Source organism: Varanus komodoensis, unplaced genomic scaffold, assembly GCF_004798865.1.
Source record: "Varanus komodoensis strain SLA01 unplaced genomic scaffold, ASM479886v1 scaffold47, whole genome shotgun sequence".
Classification (NCBI taxonomy): domain Eukaryota; kingdom Metazoa; phylum Chordata; class Lepidosauria; order Squamata; family Varanidae; genus Varanus; species Varanus komodoensis.
The window spans coordinates 5372594-5388332 of NW_025336045.1; the positions used below are offsets into that span (position 1 = coordinate 5372594).

At 49.4% G+C, this 15739-nt stretch overlaps 1 protein-coding gene across 1 annotated transcript in view; it reads left to right on the forward strand.

Annotated features, from left to right (window-relative positions):
* Positions 1–15439, forward strand: part of OSR1 (odd-skipped related transcription factor 1) — a 22856-nt gene extending 7417 nt beyond the window's left edge. Inside the window, exons 2-3 of the mRNA XM_044445160.1 lie at positions 8694–9365; positions 14359–15439. Of these exons, the coding sequence (XP_044301095.1) occupies positions 8719–9365; positions 14359–14494 (783 nt within the window). The 5' untranslated portion in view covers positions 8694–8718 and the 3' untranslated portion in view covers positions 14495–15439. The remainder of the gene's footprint in view (positions 1–8693; positions 9366–14358) is intronic.
* The last annotated feature ends 300 nt before the right edge of the window (positions 15440–15739 follow it).

The following is a 15739-nucleotide window of genomic DNA, read 5'->3' on the forward strand; positions in this document are numbered from 1 at the left end:
AGGCCTATTTTTCAGGCTAAACTAGGATAATATGTCTTTCACCTTTTAGAATGCCTCAACTGGCTCTTTGTTATCCTTTCAGCTGATGGCCTTAGAGAGGTGACAGTGGACCAGCCCTTCTAGCCAAACAGGTTGGAAGCCACTGAGCTGGATCAGCAGCAGGAGAGCTAAAGCTGGGCCTGCCCCTTGCTCCTAGAAGGGGAGCTGGTCGACTCCACCTTAGGACAATTGCTGCAGTGGGGAAGGAAGGTTAGATCCAAGAGACGGTGGGGAATCACTGACCTCTTCCATAGATGGTTGGGTGCCAAGAGTGGTTTTGTAAACAAATGGACCATTTGATTCAGGGACCTGTCGGTGTCTTTACGTGCATTGGCTAGCCCAGAGCACTGGAAGGAGGGGGTGGGTTTCCAGTGCAATCTTGTGCCCGTCTACTCAGAATTAAGTTCTACTGCTTTTAATGGTGCTTACTTCCAAGGAAGTAAGTACAAGATTTCAGCCTTACTGAGCAGTTGGGTGGCACTGCACCTGCCCTTCCACTGCTTCCCAATCTCTTCACAAATGAAAGGACTAGAACATGGGTATGTTTCACTTTAAAGTGAACAATGCAAAACCCTGCTGAGTTAGGCAAAGAACCTTTCTCCTTTCATCAAAGTGGAGGAACTTCTATTCGGAGGAAAAGCAATATCTGGTGATGGGGGTTGAGGGTTACTTCGTTTCCAGATACTTGTAGCCCAGATGTGTTAGAACAGCTGCTGGTTTAATCAGCTTCAACCCAGCACTGTAACCCATGCTAAACTCCAAAGTGTAGACAAGGCCTCTTTTTGGTGGTCGGTTCCACTGAAAGCAACAGAATTTGCTTCCAAGTACACTGGCCTAGGAATGGATCAGGGTTTGGCCAGACAACAATCCAGTCTTTACATAGCTGGATTTATGCCTCACCTTATCTATACCTTACAGGCAGATTCCTTTTCCACCATGGTGGTGGATGTATTCAAAAGTAAGCTGTGATTGCTATCCAAAGAGACTTATAGGACTACCACTTGTTTGGAATAGGAACCATGTGGATTTCAGTTCAGTTGCTTTGATTTACACACCTACGGGAAAGCAAAGCTCTACTCTTTCCAAGAACTATAGGCTCAAGTCACTTGGTTTCAGGTGTTCATTGGGTACTGAGAAGGGGCTTCAAGGTTGTGTCCAGTGTCAGTCCTGCTTAGAGCAGACTGACTGAAATCATTATTTATTTAATTTGTATACCACCCAACAGGATACAGCCTGCCGGCTTGTCTGATGCCCACTCACCTGGCAGTAGGCCCCTAAGCGACAGGGCCTACCTCTGAGACAGAACAGGCTGCCTTCAGGTGCCTTGCGATGCAAGGCAAGCTCTGTGGAGCTCCCAGCCTGGCTCCCACGCAGACTTGAACGGGGAAGTGGGCTGCCTGCTTCCCCCCAGACCATGCCTGGGCACACACTGAACACGCGGCGGGTGCAGTCCTTTGCACGCTTGGACAGAACAAAGGCCTACAGGGCCCAGCATGCCTCGGTGCAGGACTTTTTCCAGCCGAAACGTGCACGGGATCGCAACCTTCGCAGCAAATAAGCAGGGCCGGGTCCCGAGGGCACGCTTGCTTGGCAGCCAGGGCTTCGCGAGGGCTCCTTTCTAAGCGCCGTTTCTTCCTCCTCCGGACTCAACCTTCGCCGCCTTTCCTTTCCACTCTGGAGTGGGTGCACGGCCGCCAGCCCGGACCTTGCATCATCCGCTAAGCGCCGCGTTCAGCCGCGGCGGATGTAAAAGGAAGGAGAGCGCGGCTACTTCGCTACGCGTTTAAAATAGGGAGCCTCCGGGCCGTCGGTCACGGCTCCTTGGAGGCAAAGCGGGATGTGAATGCGAGGCGCCCCCGGCCTGAGAGCCGCTCCGGCGAGGGCCGAGGGCTGGTCGTCCGAGCGGGCGCCTTGGCGGGGGGCAGCCAGGCGCGGGCAACGCGAAGGCAGTCAGGGCCTGCCTCGCCTTTCTGGACGCGCGCAGGGCCAGGCCAGGCCAGGCCAGGCCGGGAGCAGCGGGCCAGGCGGAGGATCCAGAGACCCGCAGAGTCCCCAGCGGAGCCGCGAGCCCGCGCCTAGCCGCCTGTAGCCGGGAAGGGGGCTCGGCGGGCGCCCACGAAAGGCTGTGCGCGGCATGCGATCGCGCCCCAAGGGAGTCTGCTCGCAATCTACGGAATTAGCCGTCCCAAGGAAACCTGGGCAATCCCTCTTTGTACCGATATGTGTAGTATCTTCCCTCAGCGTACATTAATTCGCCACTCACCCATCCCCTCCCGGCCACAACTCCTTTTTATAACATGTTATCTGATGAACAGATGCGAAAAGCTTGATTTTTTGGAGGGGGGAGGGTGACACTTGAGTCGGCCTGATAAAGGGATTACACTAATAAGGATGGAGCCTCCTTCCCCCCTTCCCGTGGGCCAAGACGAGGAGGGGCCTTTGAGGGAGCTGCAGTGTCAATCTATATCATTATGTATTTTTCCTTTCTATACCGCCCAATAGCCGACGCTTTCATAACATACAACGACAGTGCAATAAAAAGACAGGTGACAATAAAAGCATCGAAACATTTCATTACTAAAGTCATGCTATTCCAAGCCTACTTGGAAGTAAGTTCCAGTGGACTTAATGGGATTTGTTCCCAGGTATGTAGCCTTGGAGGCCGACACTTGCGCGCCTTCACAGTGCAAATCCTATGCATGTTTACTCGGCAGTAAGTTTCACCAAGGCTTTGCTCCCACGCAAGCCTGCACAGAGAGGGCAGTCCTATGCCTGTTTAGTGGGAAGTAAATTTAAATGTGCCAGATTAGGTTTAAACCCAAGCAACTGGTGAGGACTGCAGCTTCTCTCTTTCGCTCCTTTCCAAATTACTGGTGCTTCAATTTACCCAGCAGTTTGTGTCCCCCTTCCCTTTTTTTTTTTTTTTTTTTTAAAGCGGGACTCTGGTTTATTGCCACTGGAGGGCAGGGGAAAAGGTGGGAGCGTGGAATGGCTGAGAACTCCCAGACTCTTCTCATTAAAAAGGGAAAAAAATATGATAAAGATCTGTTGACATGAAACAGAATTTAAAGGTGGAGGTGACACTGAAATAAAAGAAACGGCTGGCTCTGTGGTGGGGAGGAGAGACCAGCGGCGCGGGGGGGGGGTGTCTGTCACTGCAGACCTCCAGAAAAGCTTTGCTTTGATGTCCTAAAAGGGTCCCTGGGACCCTGCTCGTCGCTGTCTCTTTCCCCGGTTGTGTAAGGGAAGAAAAGTGTAACTTACAGGTCTGGACCGGGGCCAGCAAACTTGTAGGAGCCTGAACGCCCGCCCCCGCCCCTCTTTGTTTTAAGCTCAACTGTCTCTAGCGAGCAAAATCATTAGCACAATGGATGGCATTATGAACAGATTCCCCTGCCTTTCGAGTTCCGAATCGGTTGAAGACGGCCTTTCCTCGTCTTGCTGTTTCTCACCCACCCCACTCCGCATCCCGCCACCCCAGCGGGGACGTGGTTTCTGTCTAACGTCCAAAAGCCAGTGAAACGCAGCCCCTGGATCTCAAACGAAATATAGCCCCTTTTCTCTTTTTTCCAAACTAAACCGGAGGGTTCGCCCTGAACACGTTGACAGTTGGAAACCGAGTAGCAGCGAAAGTGGATTAACCTGCAGTGTCAACCCGAGGCGTGTTTCCTGGGGAGAGAGCCCCGTGGAGTTCAGAGGGGCTGGGCTGCAGCCCTCGTTCCTGGAAAAGCTGGTTTAGGGTCTGAAGGATGCACGTGTTTGAAAAAAACGGCAAGGCTGTTCTGGGGCAGTGAATCGAATTGTGAATATTTCCGGCGAATAGGCAGAAAGATTTTAAGCAAGATTTAGGGATACGGGAATACCCCATAATACATGCCTATTTCTCGTTGAAATACTCCCGCTTTTCGAATGAACGGCGTTCGGGCTGCAGAAAGCAGAGAGACAATCTGACCAAATCAGCCAATGGTTTAATATTATTAACGATATATCGGGCATTTCTGATCCAAGTCACACTTAATCGGAAAGTAAGTTTTATTGATTGCACTTGCGCTTAGTGTGTAGGCTCAGTTACACCAGTCCACCTTAAAAGAAACGGGCTCCATTCGCACCAGCTGTACACCTGTGTTTCCAAAACTGGCCCGAACGCCCCAAAACAGATGCAATTTCCTATTGACTACTCACTGAAGAAAGGGGTTGTGCGAAGGAATAAAGATGGAGGGGAGGGGAAGTTCAGTTCTGTCTCAAACAGCTCGCTGGCTTTTAAACAGTTAATGGGGGTAGGGAGGGGTTGGAGGAAGGGAGGGTGTGTGTGTTAATCGGCCATTATACCAAATTTATCCAATTAGAAAAGGAAAATCTTGGCAAAATGTCACACTCGTTTATTCTGGGTCAATGCGATGGAATTTCTCTGGGCTTGGAGAATTCCCCCCTCGACACTTTTTTTTTTTTTTTTTGGGAGGGGGGAGGCTGATTTATGTAAAGTGGTGTGAAAGGTGGACTTGGGGCAGCTTTGGAGTGAGAAGATCCCTCCAAACCCAGAACTGCCAGACAAACAGCTCGTCACCTTCTAATCTTCTTTCCCCTTTTCGCAGAGCCTGGACGGCAAAGTTCCCTCTGCCTCCCCAATCCACATTTGATTTCTCACCCCAGCCTCCAGGTTATAACAGTTCAGACACTGCAAGCTTTCCTTCTTCTATTTTGCAACTAGGTCTTTTTGTTTGTTTGTTTTTCCACAACTTGGGGATGTTTGTTTTTCGGTAACCCCCCGCTGAGAAAAGAGGGAAATTAAAAATAAACTTAACAACAACAACGTAATCTTTAATTTTTGATCGAAAAGCAGTAAACTTCCATTCACCCCCTCTGCATCCCTTGGTTCGGGATCATGTAAAAAATATGTTTCTCTTTTGCTGAGAAGTAAAATTTCCAAAGAACAGAGCGCTTGACAATCGGCTTCCCCAATAACTTCCAGAGCCTCGCTCGCCAGAAGCCAGGGCGCCAGGGGACCCCCGGAATTTCTGTCCACATGATTGGCGGACAGCGGCTTGGGGATCGCCGGGGTACCACAGGGCAATCCAAGGCGCAAAACTCCTGAAAGGAAGCAAGGCGAAAGGAGGGCAAACGCTCTGGCGATAATGCCCCCCCCCCCACGCTTCACCTTGCGCAATGCCGGGCATGTCTCTTCTGGGGAAAATCCTAGCAGGGCAGGATTAGGGTCAGGGCATTTTCCCCGTTCAGGGGTGCGGCTTCAATGAACCGATGCATGCGGGGGGCAGAAGCGGCGAGGTCCGAAGCAACCGCAGCCCTCCTGACCAGTGGCCGTGCGGGAAGGCAACAAAGTGACAGGAGTCAGCTCTTGCTCGGCACAAGGTGCGATCCTAAGAGTGGATGCGCATCGCCTTCCTGTCCTTCCTGCGTGCTTTTCTGCCGGGATCGCGCTTCCACTTCATTGCAAAAGAAATCCCTCCGCACTGGCAGGGGCCGCCCTGACAGGCCGGGGGCGCTCCTCCCCCGCCGCAGTCTGTGGCCCTTAAAATATTTGCTAGTTTTCACCCCGGGCTTCTGCCAGAACAGGGTCAGAAGGCCGCTGCCTTGGACTGAGCCGCCCCGATGGTCCATTGGCCACGGGGCTGCCGACCCTGAGGGTTTCCCAGAGTCTTTTCCCGGCCCTGAAGAGGCGGGAATGGAACCCGGGACCTTCTGCAGGAGAAGCATTTCCCTCTGCAGGAGAAGCTCCGCGCCGGTGCAAGAAATCTGACGGGCCGGATCTTCTATGCAGCTGCACCTCCAGCTTTAGGGCTGAGACCTAACCTTCCTCCCCACACACTGCTCCGGTCGGTGAAAAACTACCTGCTAGGCCTGACCCCACTTGCCAAATACATACAAAGAGCACTCCATCGCCTTTATGCCGTCTCCTAAATACAGACAGCCCTTCTCCCCACTTTACGCGGATCAACGGATGCTGGACAGCATGGCGGGGTGGGGGTGATGGCGGTGCAGACGGCTTCGGTTAATTTTCATGGGTCGAGGGCCCCATTTTATGCAAGCCCACCTCCTCTTCCTTGGCAGACAGCCGGATGTGAAAGGGCTTCCTGCCGAGCAGACACGCGGAGGATCGCGCGGGCTCGACACTGTCCCGTTCACTGACTGTCAGCCGAGGCAGCCTCCCCAACTTAGCCCCCCTCCCCCTGACTACAACTCCCAGCATTCCGCGCGATGGCAGTGCAGGCGCGGCGTTGGGAGCTGAAGTCCCGAACATCTGGAGAGGGCCCGAGGGCGCAGAGGAGGCAGAGCCAGAGGATACCGTGCGGGGAATGGCGCACAGCCGTCCCGCTCGCTCCCACCCGCGGCCCCTTCTTCCAACAAAGCCCTTCCGACGGCGCTGCGCGGCAATGGACGCGGCGAGAGAAGGAGGGGCCCCGCGCTGGAGTCGCCTCCGCGAAAGCCTTGTTCGCTGCTTTCCGAAGCAAATTGGAGGTCAAAGTTGACGCGGGCGGAGGCGAGCGGGGGGCCGGAGAAGCGGCCCAGGCTCGCCGCGCAGGCAGCTCCCCCTGCCCGGGTCAGGGCGGCCCGGCTTCCCCCGGGCCCTCCGGCTCCCGGGACGCCAGCGCGCTCGCCAGCCCTGCGCGGCGTGGCCCCGCGGGTCGCGGCGGGTCGGGTCGGGTCGCGGCGGCAGGTGCGCGCCTCTGCAGGGGCTCCCGAGCCGAGGGGGCCCTCCGTGCCGGGCCGGCCCCCAAAGGCCGGGCTGGCGAGGGGCTTGGCGTGCGGTGGGGGCTGCAGCGCCCCTTCGAGCCGCGGATTCCGTCCCAGGGATGGAGAGGCCGGGCTGCGACGCGAGGCCAGCCTGGCCAAGCCCGACGGCCCCGATTTGCCCGGCCTCGTTCGTGGGGAATGTGGCGCTGAGATGCTGTTGGGCGGCCTTCTCATCACCCTTTTTTGGCTACGCCGGGGGGGGGGGGGTGCTGGTGGGAGAGGAGGCTGCAGAACAACTGAGGTGTGATGGCTCTCCTGCCTCGCCACTTGAAGAACTGAGTCAGCGCAAAGAAAGCAAACCTGTCCGTGGCTGGGCAGCTCCACCTCTTTCCCAGAGAACATGGGGGCAACGTAGTAGAAAGATGACCTTTCCTCGAAAGGTACTCCCGACTCGTGTGCTTTTTCCCACCAAGTGCCATTATTCCTGTGGTGAAAAAATAAAACACTTTGCTTTGGAATGCCATTGCCCAAATCTATTCTCTTTCCCAGCTCTGGCCCAAGATGGTTTGTTGCTTAAGCCAACGGACAAAATGGCACCTCTCCCTTTTGCGCATGCAGAAACTTACCATGTTGGCGAGTGAATCTCCGCTGCACTGGCAAAGGGGCAGTGGCTTCCCTCACACCCGAGGCAATTAGGCTAGCCCAGGGGACTCCGGGCCGTCCGCACCGCACACCCAGCTCTGCCCTCTGCCCCTTGCGGCTGCTCCCTGCCCCTTCGTGTCTGCCACCCGGGGCACGTGCCTCTCTGTCTAAGGGTAGGGCCAGCCCTGTTCCTTCTCATTGGGAAGCACAGGCCTTTCCGGGAATGACCTTGCCCCCCACCCCCATATATCAGCATTAATGTGATTTATTTCAAGCCTACATGAGGATGGGAATGTGATGGCCCTGTCCTCCGGCCCTCGATCTGGCATTCAAATCCACCCTGCTTGTGAGGCCGGGGCCTAAGCCACAAGCCGTGCTCCTTGGCTGCTCATCGCCAGTGGTTAACATCTGCTCCCTTTTCCTCTTAGTTTCTACTCGGAGGCCTTCCCAGATGCAATGCCTTGCATGCGCTTCAGACTGCAACTCACCTAGCCCTGCTCAGCATGGTCAGAAGTGCTGGGAGTTGGTAGCCCGGACCCGCTGGGGGACACCACACGGGGGGGCAGCTGCCTTGCAGTGAACAAGAGGTGTGCACAACACCCATTCCTTGTTTTGTGCAGCACCTCACAGGCTACTTGGGATTCCCTGAAATAATAAATAATAGCAAAGTTGTGAATACTAATATATGTTTGTACTGTGTTTTCAGGATCTGAAGTACTTCTCATTCATCTCCTAGCAGGAAGTACTTAAAAACTTTCCCATCAGTTAAGTTAGTGTTAGAGTCCCTCATTTTGCAGATGGGGAATGGGGTTTGGCTACAGGTTAGCAGCTTCAGGACAAAGGCAACATTTGAAGCTGGGATTTCCTGATAACAACCTAACCTCTTTGATTCTCTACGACTACTGAAAAGTAAGTCCCACTGCATTCAGTGATGCTTGCTCCATAAAGTGTGTATAGGATTGCAACCTTGGTCAAGTATCCTCTCAGACACTGCCTTACACTAGTTCTGTTACACCAGTTGTAGTGGCTAAACTCAGGAGTAGGGAAGTTTGGGATAAGCTCCATCAGTAACCATAACTAATCTCTCTCTTTCTCAGCCTAACCTGCCTGTAGGGTTGTTGTGAGTATAAAAGGGGGGAATATAATGTGTGCTGCACTGAGATCCTTGGAAGAAGACAAGATATCAATGTGATAAAAATAAATAGAAAGTAAGCAAGTGTCCATACAGTAAAGGGAACCCATGTTCTCTTGCTTTGAAGTTCATTTACTAAGCTTGGCAGTAACCAGACGTGTGTGTGTGTGTTTCCTTCCCTTTCTCACAGGCCCTTGCCTTCTCTCTCTGCCATCATGGGTAGCAAGACGTTGCCTGCTCCAGTGCCCATCCACCCTTCCCTGCAGCTCACCAACTATTCCTTCCTGCAAGCTTTCAATGGCTTGCCAGCAGTGCCTTCGGACCACCTGCCCAACCTCTACGGCTTCAGTGCCCTCCATGCTGTTCACCTCCACCAATGGACTTTGGGCTACCCAGCCATGCATTTGCCCCGATCGTCTTTCTCCAAAGTGCCAGGTGTGGCCAGCCTGGTAGATGCTCGGTTTCAGCTACCGGCCTTCCCTCTGTTCCCACACGTCATCCATCCCAAGCATGAGGCAGTGAACGTGCCACTCAAAGCCAAGCCCAGGTTTGATTTTGCCAACCTGGCCGTGGCAGCCACCCAAGAGGACCATTCGAAACTGGGACAGATGGAGAGCCAAGGTTCCCCTCCAGGCTTGGGCTCCTTGCTTGAGGTCACCAAACTTTCACCAGAGAAGAAACCCACCCGGGGACGCTTGCCATCCAAAACCAAGAAGGAATTTGTGTGCAAGTTCTGCGGCAGACACTTCACCAAGTCATACAACCTTTTGATTCACGAAAGAACCCACACAGACGAAAGGCCATACACCTGCGACATTTGCCACAAGGCTTTCAGGAGACAAGATCACTTGAGGGATCACAGGTAGGCCTGTGCTTTTCATGGGTTTGTATGATGACGCCTGCAGCCTGGCAATTAAGCTGAGAGAGAAAAAAACCCTTCCATTTGCACCTGTGGATACTGAGGGCTCTGGGGAATACATCCAGGGCCAAGATGCATGGGTGCAAACCTAGCAGTATTCCTGATTATAACTAATTCTAGAGGGCACCCTTCAAGAACTTGGATAAATGTTTGCAGCTGGGTCACTTGTGGCCCTCCAAATGTTTTGGCCTACACCTACGAGCCCTGGCTAGCACAACCGTGGCAAGGAGTAATAGGAATGGAGGGCTACGTTTGCCCACTCTGATCACAGACAGACCCTGTAGTGCTGCTGCAGCAGTTAGAGTTAAATGTGCCCTTGTGAACTGAGAAACATTTGGATGCAGTTCATTTACAGTTTAGTGCTAGAAGATGCAACAATATGAGATACTGAACACAAGTTCTGTAATATGAAGTGGTACAATTAGATCAGTCGTCCCCAAAGAGGTGTCTTTGTATGTTTTGGATCACACCAGGCCAAAACCTTTTCATTTTCCCAAAGTTTTAAGACCTGACTGTTTTAATTGGGTTTTATTATTAGCTAATTTTAGGACACTGTGTTTTAATTTTTTTTCTTACATTTTGTGTTGTTAAACTGTCCCGAGACTTCAGTAATGGGATGGTCTACAAAAGTTATACATAAATAAATCACAACCCCCAGCATTCCTGACCAATGTCCATGCTGGATAAGGTGATGGAAGTCATCATTCAAAGCATCAGGACGGCACCAGGTTGGAGACGGCCGCTAGTTATTTTTAAAATCTAGACTCGCTGGTCTTATGGGACCCCCCACTCTTTAGATGCTGATGTGTGTGGCACATCCCTTATTTCAACATGTGGTAAATGGTCCTCACACTGGGTGGTCTCCCGAATCACGTTGTCATGTGTGGCAACGAAGGTCTGCTCCAAAGTCCGTCCTTGATGACACCACTGGTAACATGATCTATCTCTTCATCTTATATCCTACTGTACTGCACAGCTAGTCAGGATTTATGTAAAAGGCCATGTACATCAGTGGAATACAATCAAAATGAGTTAGGAGGTCAGCTTTCCTAGTGAGCAGCTGCCCAGTCGCTGCAGCCATAATTTCTCACCAAAAAGATCAATTCTGCTCCACACTGGCAAACAAATGTCAATTTCCCCTCAATAGTGCACTCTCTCTACCCTCCCAACCAACCCTCCATGCCCCGAGGCTTCGTTGCGATGGGGGCGGCATAAACGTGTTTTAAATAAATAAAAATAAAATAAATAAAAAAGGATGCATTGCCAAAATCATATCTGACGATTATCTCACTTCTCTAGTGGGAGCAACACCAGTGTGAGCTGCAGTAGGAGGCCTCCTTTGAACTTGCGGAGCTCGTATCCGAGTGCATGGGAGTGCGCTGCTGGGCAGCAGAGGAGGGCTGAAACGGCGGATTTGCATGTGACCGAGTCAACCAGCCAATCTGCCATTTGTCACACTTTGGCCCCCGAGAATGACTGAATGGTGTAGAACAGAGTTCATTGACCTGAGAACATCTGGGTGACCTCCAGATGTTTTGGGCAACAACTTGCAACCTTCCTGACCATTGGCCCTTCTGCCTGGATCCAGTGGGATTGGAAGTCTAAGACAGATGGAGGGCACCAGACGGGGGAAGGCTGACTAGAGCGTCACAAATGTAAAATCCAAGAATAATACACCAAAGCAGCTTGCAGGAGTCAAGGTGGGATGAGCTTCTGTAGAATGGGTCAGGACGCTTCCAAACAGTGAAGTCCTCCTAGTGCCGGCACGGTGCAGCTATGCCATCTTTGCAGAATTTCCACAGTAAGAGAAATGGTACAAGGAGCAGTGGGAAAACACTGAAGGGCTGAGGGGAAGGTAGTGTTGTTTAGACTCTCCAAAAATGCTATGAAGGAGGCTCAGTAAATGCCTTGCCTGGAAGCATCCTTAGTCCTGTCCTGATTCTTGGCCAGCCACTTGAAGACACAGGTAGTTTTTCTAAATGCGAGTGTTTCTGTGAAACTCCCCAAGAGGGAATTTCTCACTGAACAATCATGCTTCCTCAGGGTGATTCCTGCAGGTGCCTATTTAACAAGAGCGATAAGGGATAGAGAAAGGCATCCCATGACGACCCAACGCAACATAGATTTGGCTGCCAGGTTAGGGAAGGGGATAGTCTTTGTTCAGAGACATTTTGAGAAGGTTGGGTTTGTCAGACAGGGCCCTGAAGAGGATAAAGAGCCTGAACAGTCCAAGAGCTTGTGTTTGGTAAAGCTGATGTAAGATACAGACACTGAAAAAGCCGCTTATGGTGGCCAAATGAAAAATGTGGCAAGCAGAGGCAAAGCTGCACAGGAACATAGGAAGCTGACCCATACTGAGTCAGAGCGTCGCTCACTATATCTTACAAGGTCTACTCTGCTTGGGAGAGGCTCTCCGTGGCCTCGGGGCTCTCTCAGCAATGCTATCAAAAACACCTTTTCCTGAAAATTGAATCAGATCCTTCTGTGCGCAAGCAGAGCGCATGCTCTCCAACTGAGCTATGCCCTTCTCGCTCGTGAATATTCTGAGTTACATTAAAGAAAATGAGCATGCATTAACATCTTTCAACCAGCTCATTTGGATCCCAAGATATTCCCCTATACAACCCAGGTAAAACCAATATATTTAAAACCAGGTCGAAGTTCCTTTCAGCCAAGTCAAGCTCAACACTTTTTTTTGGAAGTTCGTCATGTTGACTTGAGTAGGGCTCAGTGGATTACAGCCTTACACTTACTCAGTTGCTTGAGGTTTTTAAAGAAGCTGCAGTAGCTGCTTAAATACAGAGCCATAGCTACAAAGTCTGCCAGCGCTTTTGTTTGCTGAGCTTTGAAACTCTTTGTTTTGTTTAGGGTATTTCTCCACTGCTTGCACAGTACAATCAACCCGAAATAACATATCCCGAGTGCCCAGCCTCTGCATACTACCGTCTGCATGAAACCCACAGAGAGCAAGGACAGTGTTAATAGACTAACAATGGTCTAGTAAAGCTAGGATGGGCAGGGTCAAAGCACCCACACTTTTTGATCAGCAGGAAGGATCACATCACCCGCCGCACCCCCAGCCACTTAGCTGTTCCCTCAACTTTATTGTAATCCTCAAGGTAACTGCAGGGGTGGGACTGATTTTCCCAGAAACACAGAGTGGTGAAGGTGGATCGTTTATTTGCTGCTGGATTTATGGACTATCCTTGGAGATGGTTAATAATGAGTACTTCCTATTCAGAATTAATGACTACCCCACTGGAGCCTAATCGCCAAGCTACATTGCTCCTAGCTTTGGTGTGCCCTTCCCCAGAGTCACTATAAGTGGTGTCCTTTATATAAATAAGCAACATCTTTCCCCACCTGATATTGCCACATTTCTACTTGTACAATAAAAGCATGCATACATGGCAGATTAAACCAGCTTGAATTTGTAGCAGCTGTCCAACAGCAAATTATTAAAACTGTGCATCTAACAGGAAGCTCATGACATCCTAACAAAATTACTGCTCCCACAGGTTTTGAAGATGTTATGGTAGTTAAACTGGGTTCAGACCAGTTTAAATTTTAGTGTAAATGTGTTCCAACATCCCGTATTATGGGAAGCTCTATGCAGGAAAGTTCTCTGTCATCTACAAAGGATGTCGGTCATGCTATTTTCAATGTTTCAGGCCTTTTCTATGAACTCGTTTCCTGTTTCATTGCTGACAATTATTTTGAGCTGGAAAGCATGAGTGAACTTCTAAGAAACATAGCCCCGCCCCCATGATGGGCCTCTAAGGTCCCATATAAACACAGAAGCTTGGTAACAATGCTGAACCATAACTTCACAGCGATTCCCATCTTAAAGATAGGAAGTGAGAGGTGCCTGAACGGTCTCTGCTCTGAGGCTAACAGCAGCTGTGGGAAGGGGTAGTTTTAAATTAGGGGAAGGGATAAAATTGGGAGGGCTCCCTCAGCAGCTGTTTGAAAATGAAAATGAAAATGTTGGGAGAGCCAATCACAGACTTCCTGTGATTCATTTGTTTTGGCCTTTCTAGAGGCTACCCAGAGAATCTATGTATCTGCTGGCACTTTGAACTTAGAGGCTGCAACCAATATACAGATGTGCATTTACCATGGATATGCAGCCCCCATTCAACTCCGTAGGAATCAGCTCAGTTAAACAGGATTTATAACCACTGAAATCAAGGGGACTTACATGTATTTAATAGTGCACTACATTGAAGCCAAACATTCAAATCCAACACTCACCCATATGGTACAGGAACTCCCATGCAGGGGTGTATAAGAATTTCATTTTGGTTCATTAAACATCAGAACTTGCCCCATTTACAAGCCTGAATGTGAATGCAGAACAAACTTGTATACTCCCAAGCTTGCAATTGCATTTGTAAAATGTGTTTGTTAGGAAAAATCATACATTTTAAAGACATGCATTTTTGCCTTAGTGAGGGAAAGTTCGTATTTAGATATTTTTAAAAATGTGCACCCAAAAGCATGCAAGAAAAGAGAAACTTGTACTTGAAAATGGACTCAGCTTCAAGGTGGAGCTCTGATGCTGACCTCAAGACTCACCGATGCTTGGATCCTAACTCCCACCCAATAATGCATGCTGCCAGCCAAGTCCATGGAGAAGATGCTCCTACCCTATCTTCCTTCGTGCATCAGGGAGCACAACGTTACTCCTGACATGAACAGAACAATGTATATGCACTGGAGTGCTTTCCATACTCAGATAGGGATACTGGCATTAATATAGGATTTCCAGGTCCAAATCCACAGTCATTACATTTTTCTTCATTGTGTCAGTGCTACTTATTGAAGAATTTTTAACTGAATCTTCCAGTTCCAGGAAACTGAGATTCAAGTTGTGTTTTGATGTAGAGGTTAAATGCATACTTTAAAAAGCACTCTTTCTGATTTTCTTTTTCAGATATATCCATTCTAAAGAAAAACCCTTTAAGTGTCAAGAATGTGGAAAAGGATTTTGCCAATCCAGGACTCTAGCGGTTCACAAGACACTGCACACACAAGTAAAGGAACTTAAACCTTCCAAAATGAAATGCTAAAGCTTCTAGCCTCTCTTAAACTTCAGCCCTGCTCCCATTCTAAACTTTAGACCAAGTTCTTGACAAAGACAATGGGGAGAACTGAATATGATTAATTTAATTTTGTTTAAGAATAAAAGAAAAATACAAACCTCCTCTGCACGCAAGTCCAACAAGTCTTTCCAAAGTCTGGGTGCTTCTGAGTGTAAATCTTTCATGTCTTTACTAAACTTTACGTCAAAAGGTGGTGCTCAAGTATTGGAGAGGAATCTTCATTGTTAAGACACAACATCAAAAGTAGCTTCCTGAAGTTTTTGCTTTATTAAGTGTATCCTTTTGTTTGTGCTTGTGTGTGACTATTTAAAGGCTTATGATTCATACACTTCAGAAGAGAAAGTCAAGAAGATCATTCAAGTACCAGCATCATGCACCACCAAATGGGAAGAAAGACCACTGATAAACTCTTTGTTGGAAAAGAGGCAAGATTCTGAATGACTCTCATGCCACAGAATGGCTCCCGCTGTCTCTACAGATTTTAACATCTTCAGCCAGTGGGTCTCTTTTCTGCACACTGTGGGGAACACTCTGGCCTTTCTGCTTGTTGGTGGTCTAGTGCCTTGAGAGCTGTTTTGCAATTTCTGGATCTAGTTAACCCCCCAACACCCAACATAAGGATGGGAGAGGCTGGCAACTGTATGTCAAGGTGACTGCCCTGCAGAGTGTGGTTTTAGTGGTACTTTCAAGTTGGCATGTGTCCAGAAAGGGGAGTGAATGGATTTTTTTTTTGACAAATTTCAACCTGATAATTTTATCCAAATTGTCTTTATTTCCTAAACAGTGTAAAAATGAGACATTCCAATACATTTTTGGTTAAAGTTATTGCTATTTGGCACTTTATGCTGATTCTTGATAATGAACATTTATCACTGGATTTGTTTTTTAAGTATTAAAATAAATTGGTATTTTACAGGCAGATGTTGCTGGGTCACATTTTCAATGACTTTGTTAACTTTGCTTTCCTTTGTGATATTACATTGCTATTGTCCAACACAGTTTTCTGGAAACTGAATTAGTTCATAGCCTCATGTTTGAGAAGTACAACTTTTCTTTACTTTACTAAAGACTGTCTAACCCAATGGGATTGTGTGTACCATTTAGTTAACAGTGTAGTCCTAGACATGTGCACTCAAAAGTAAGTCTCACTGGTTTCACTGAGGCTGAGTCATAAGTAAGTGGGTAGAAGATTGCAGCCCAAAATAATAACCC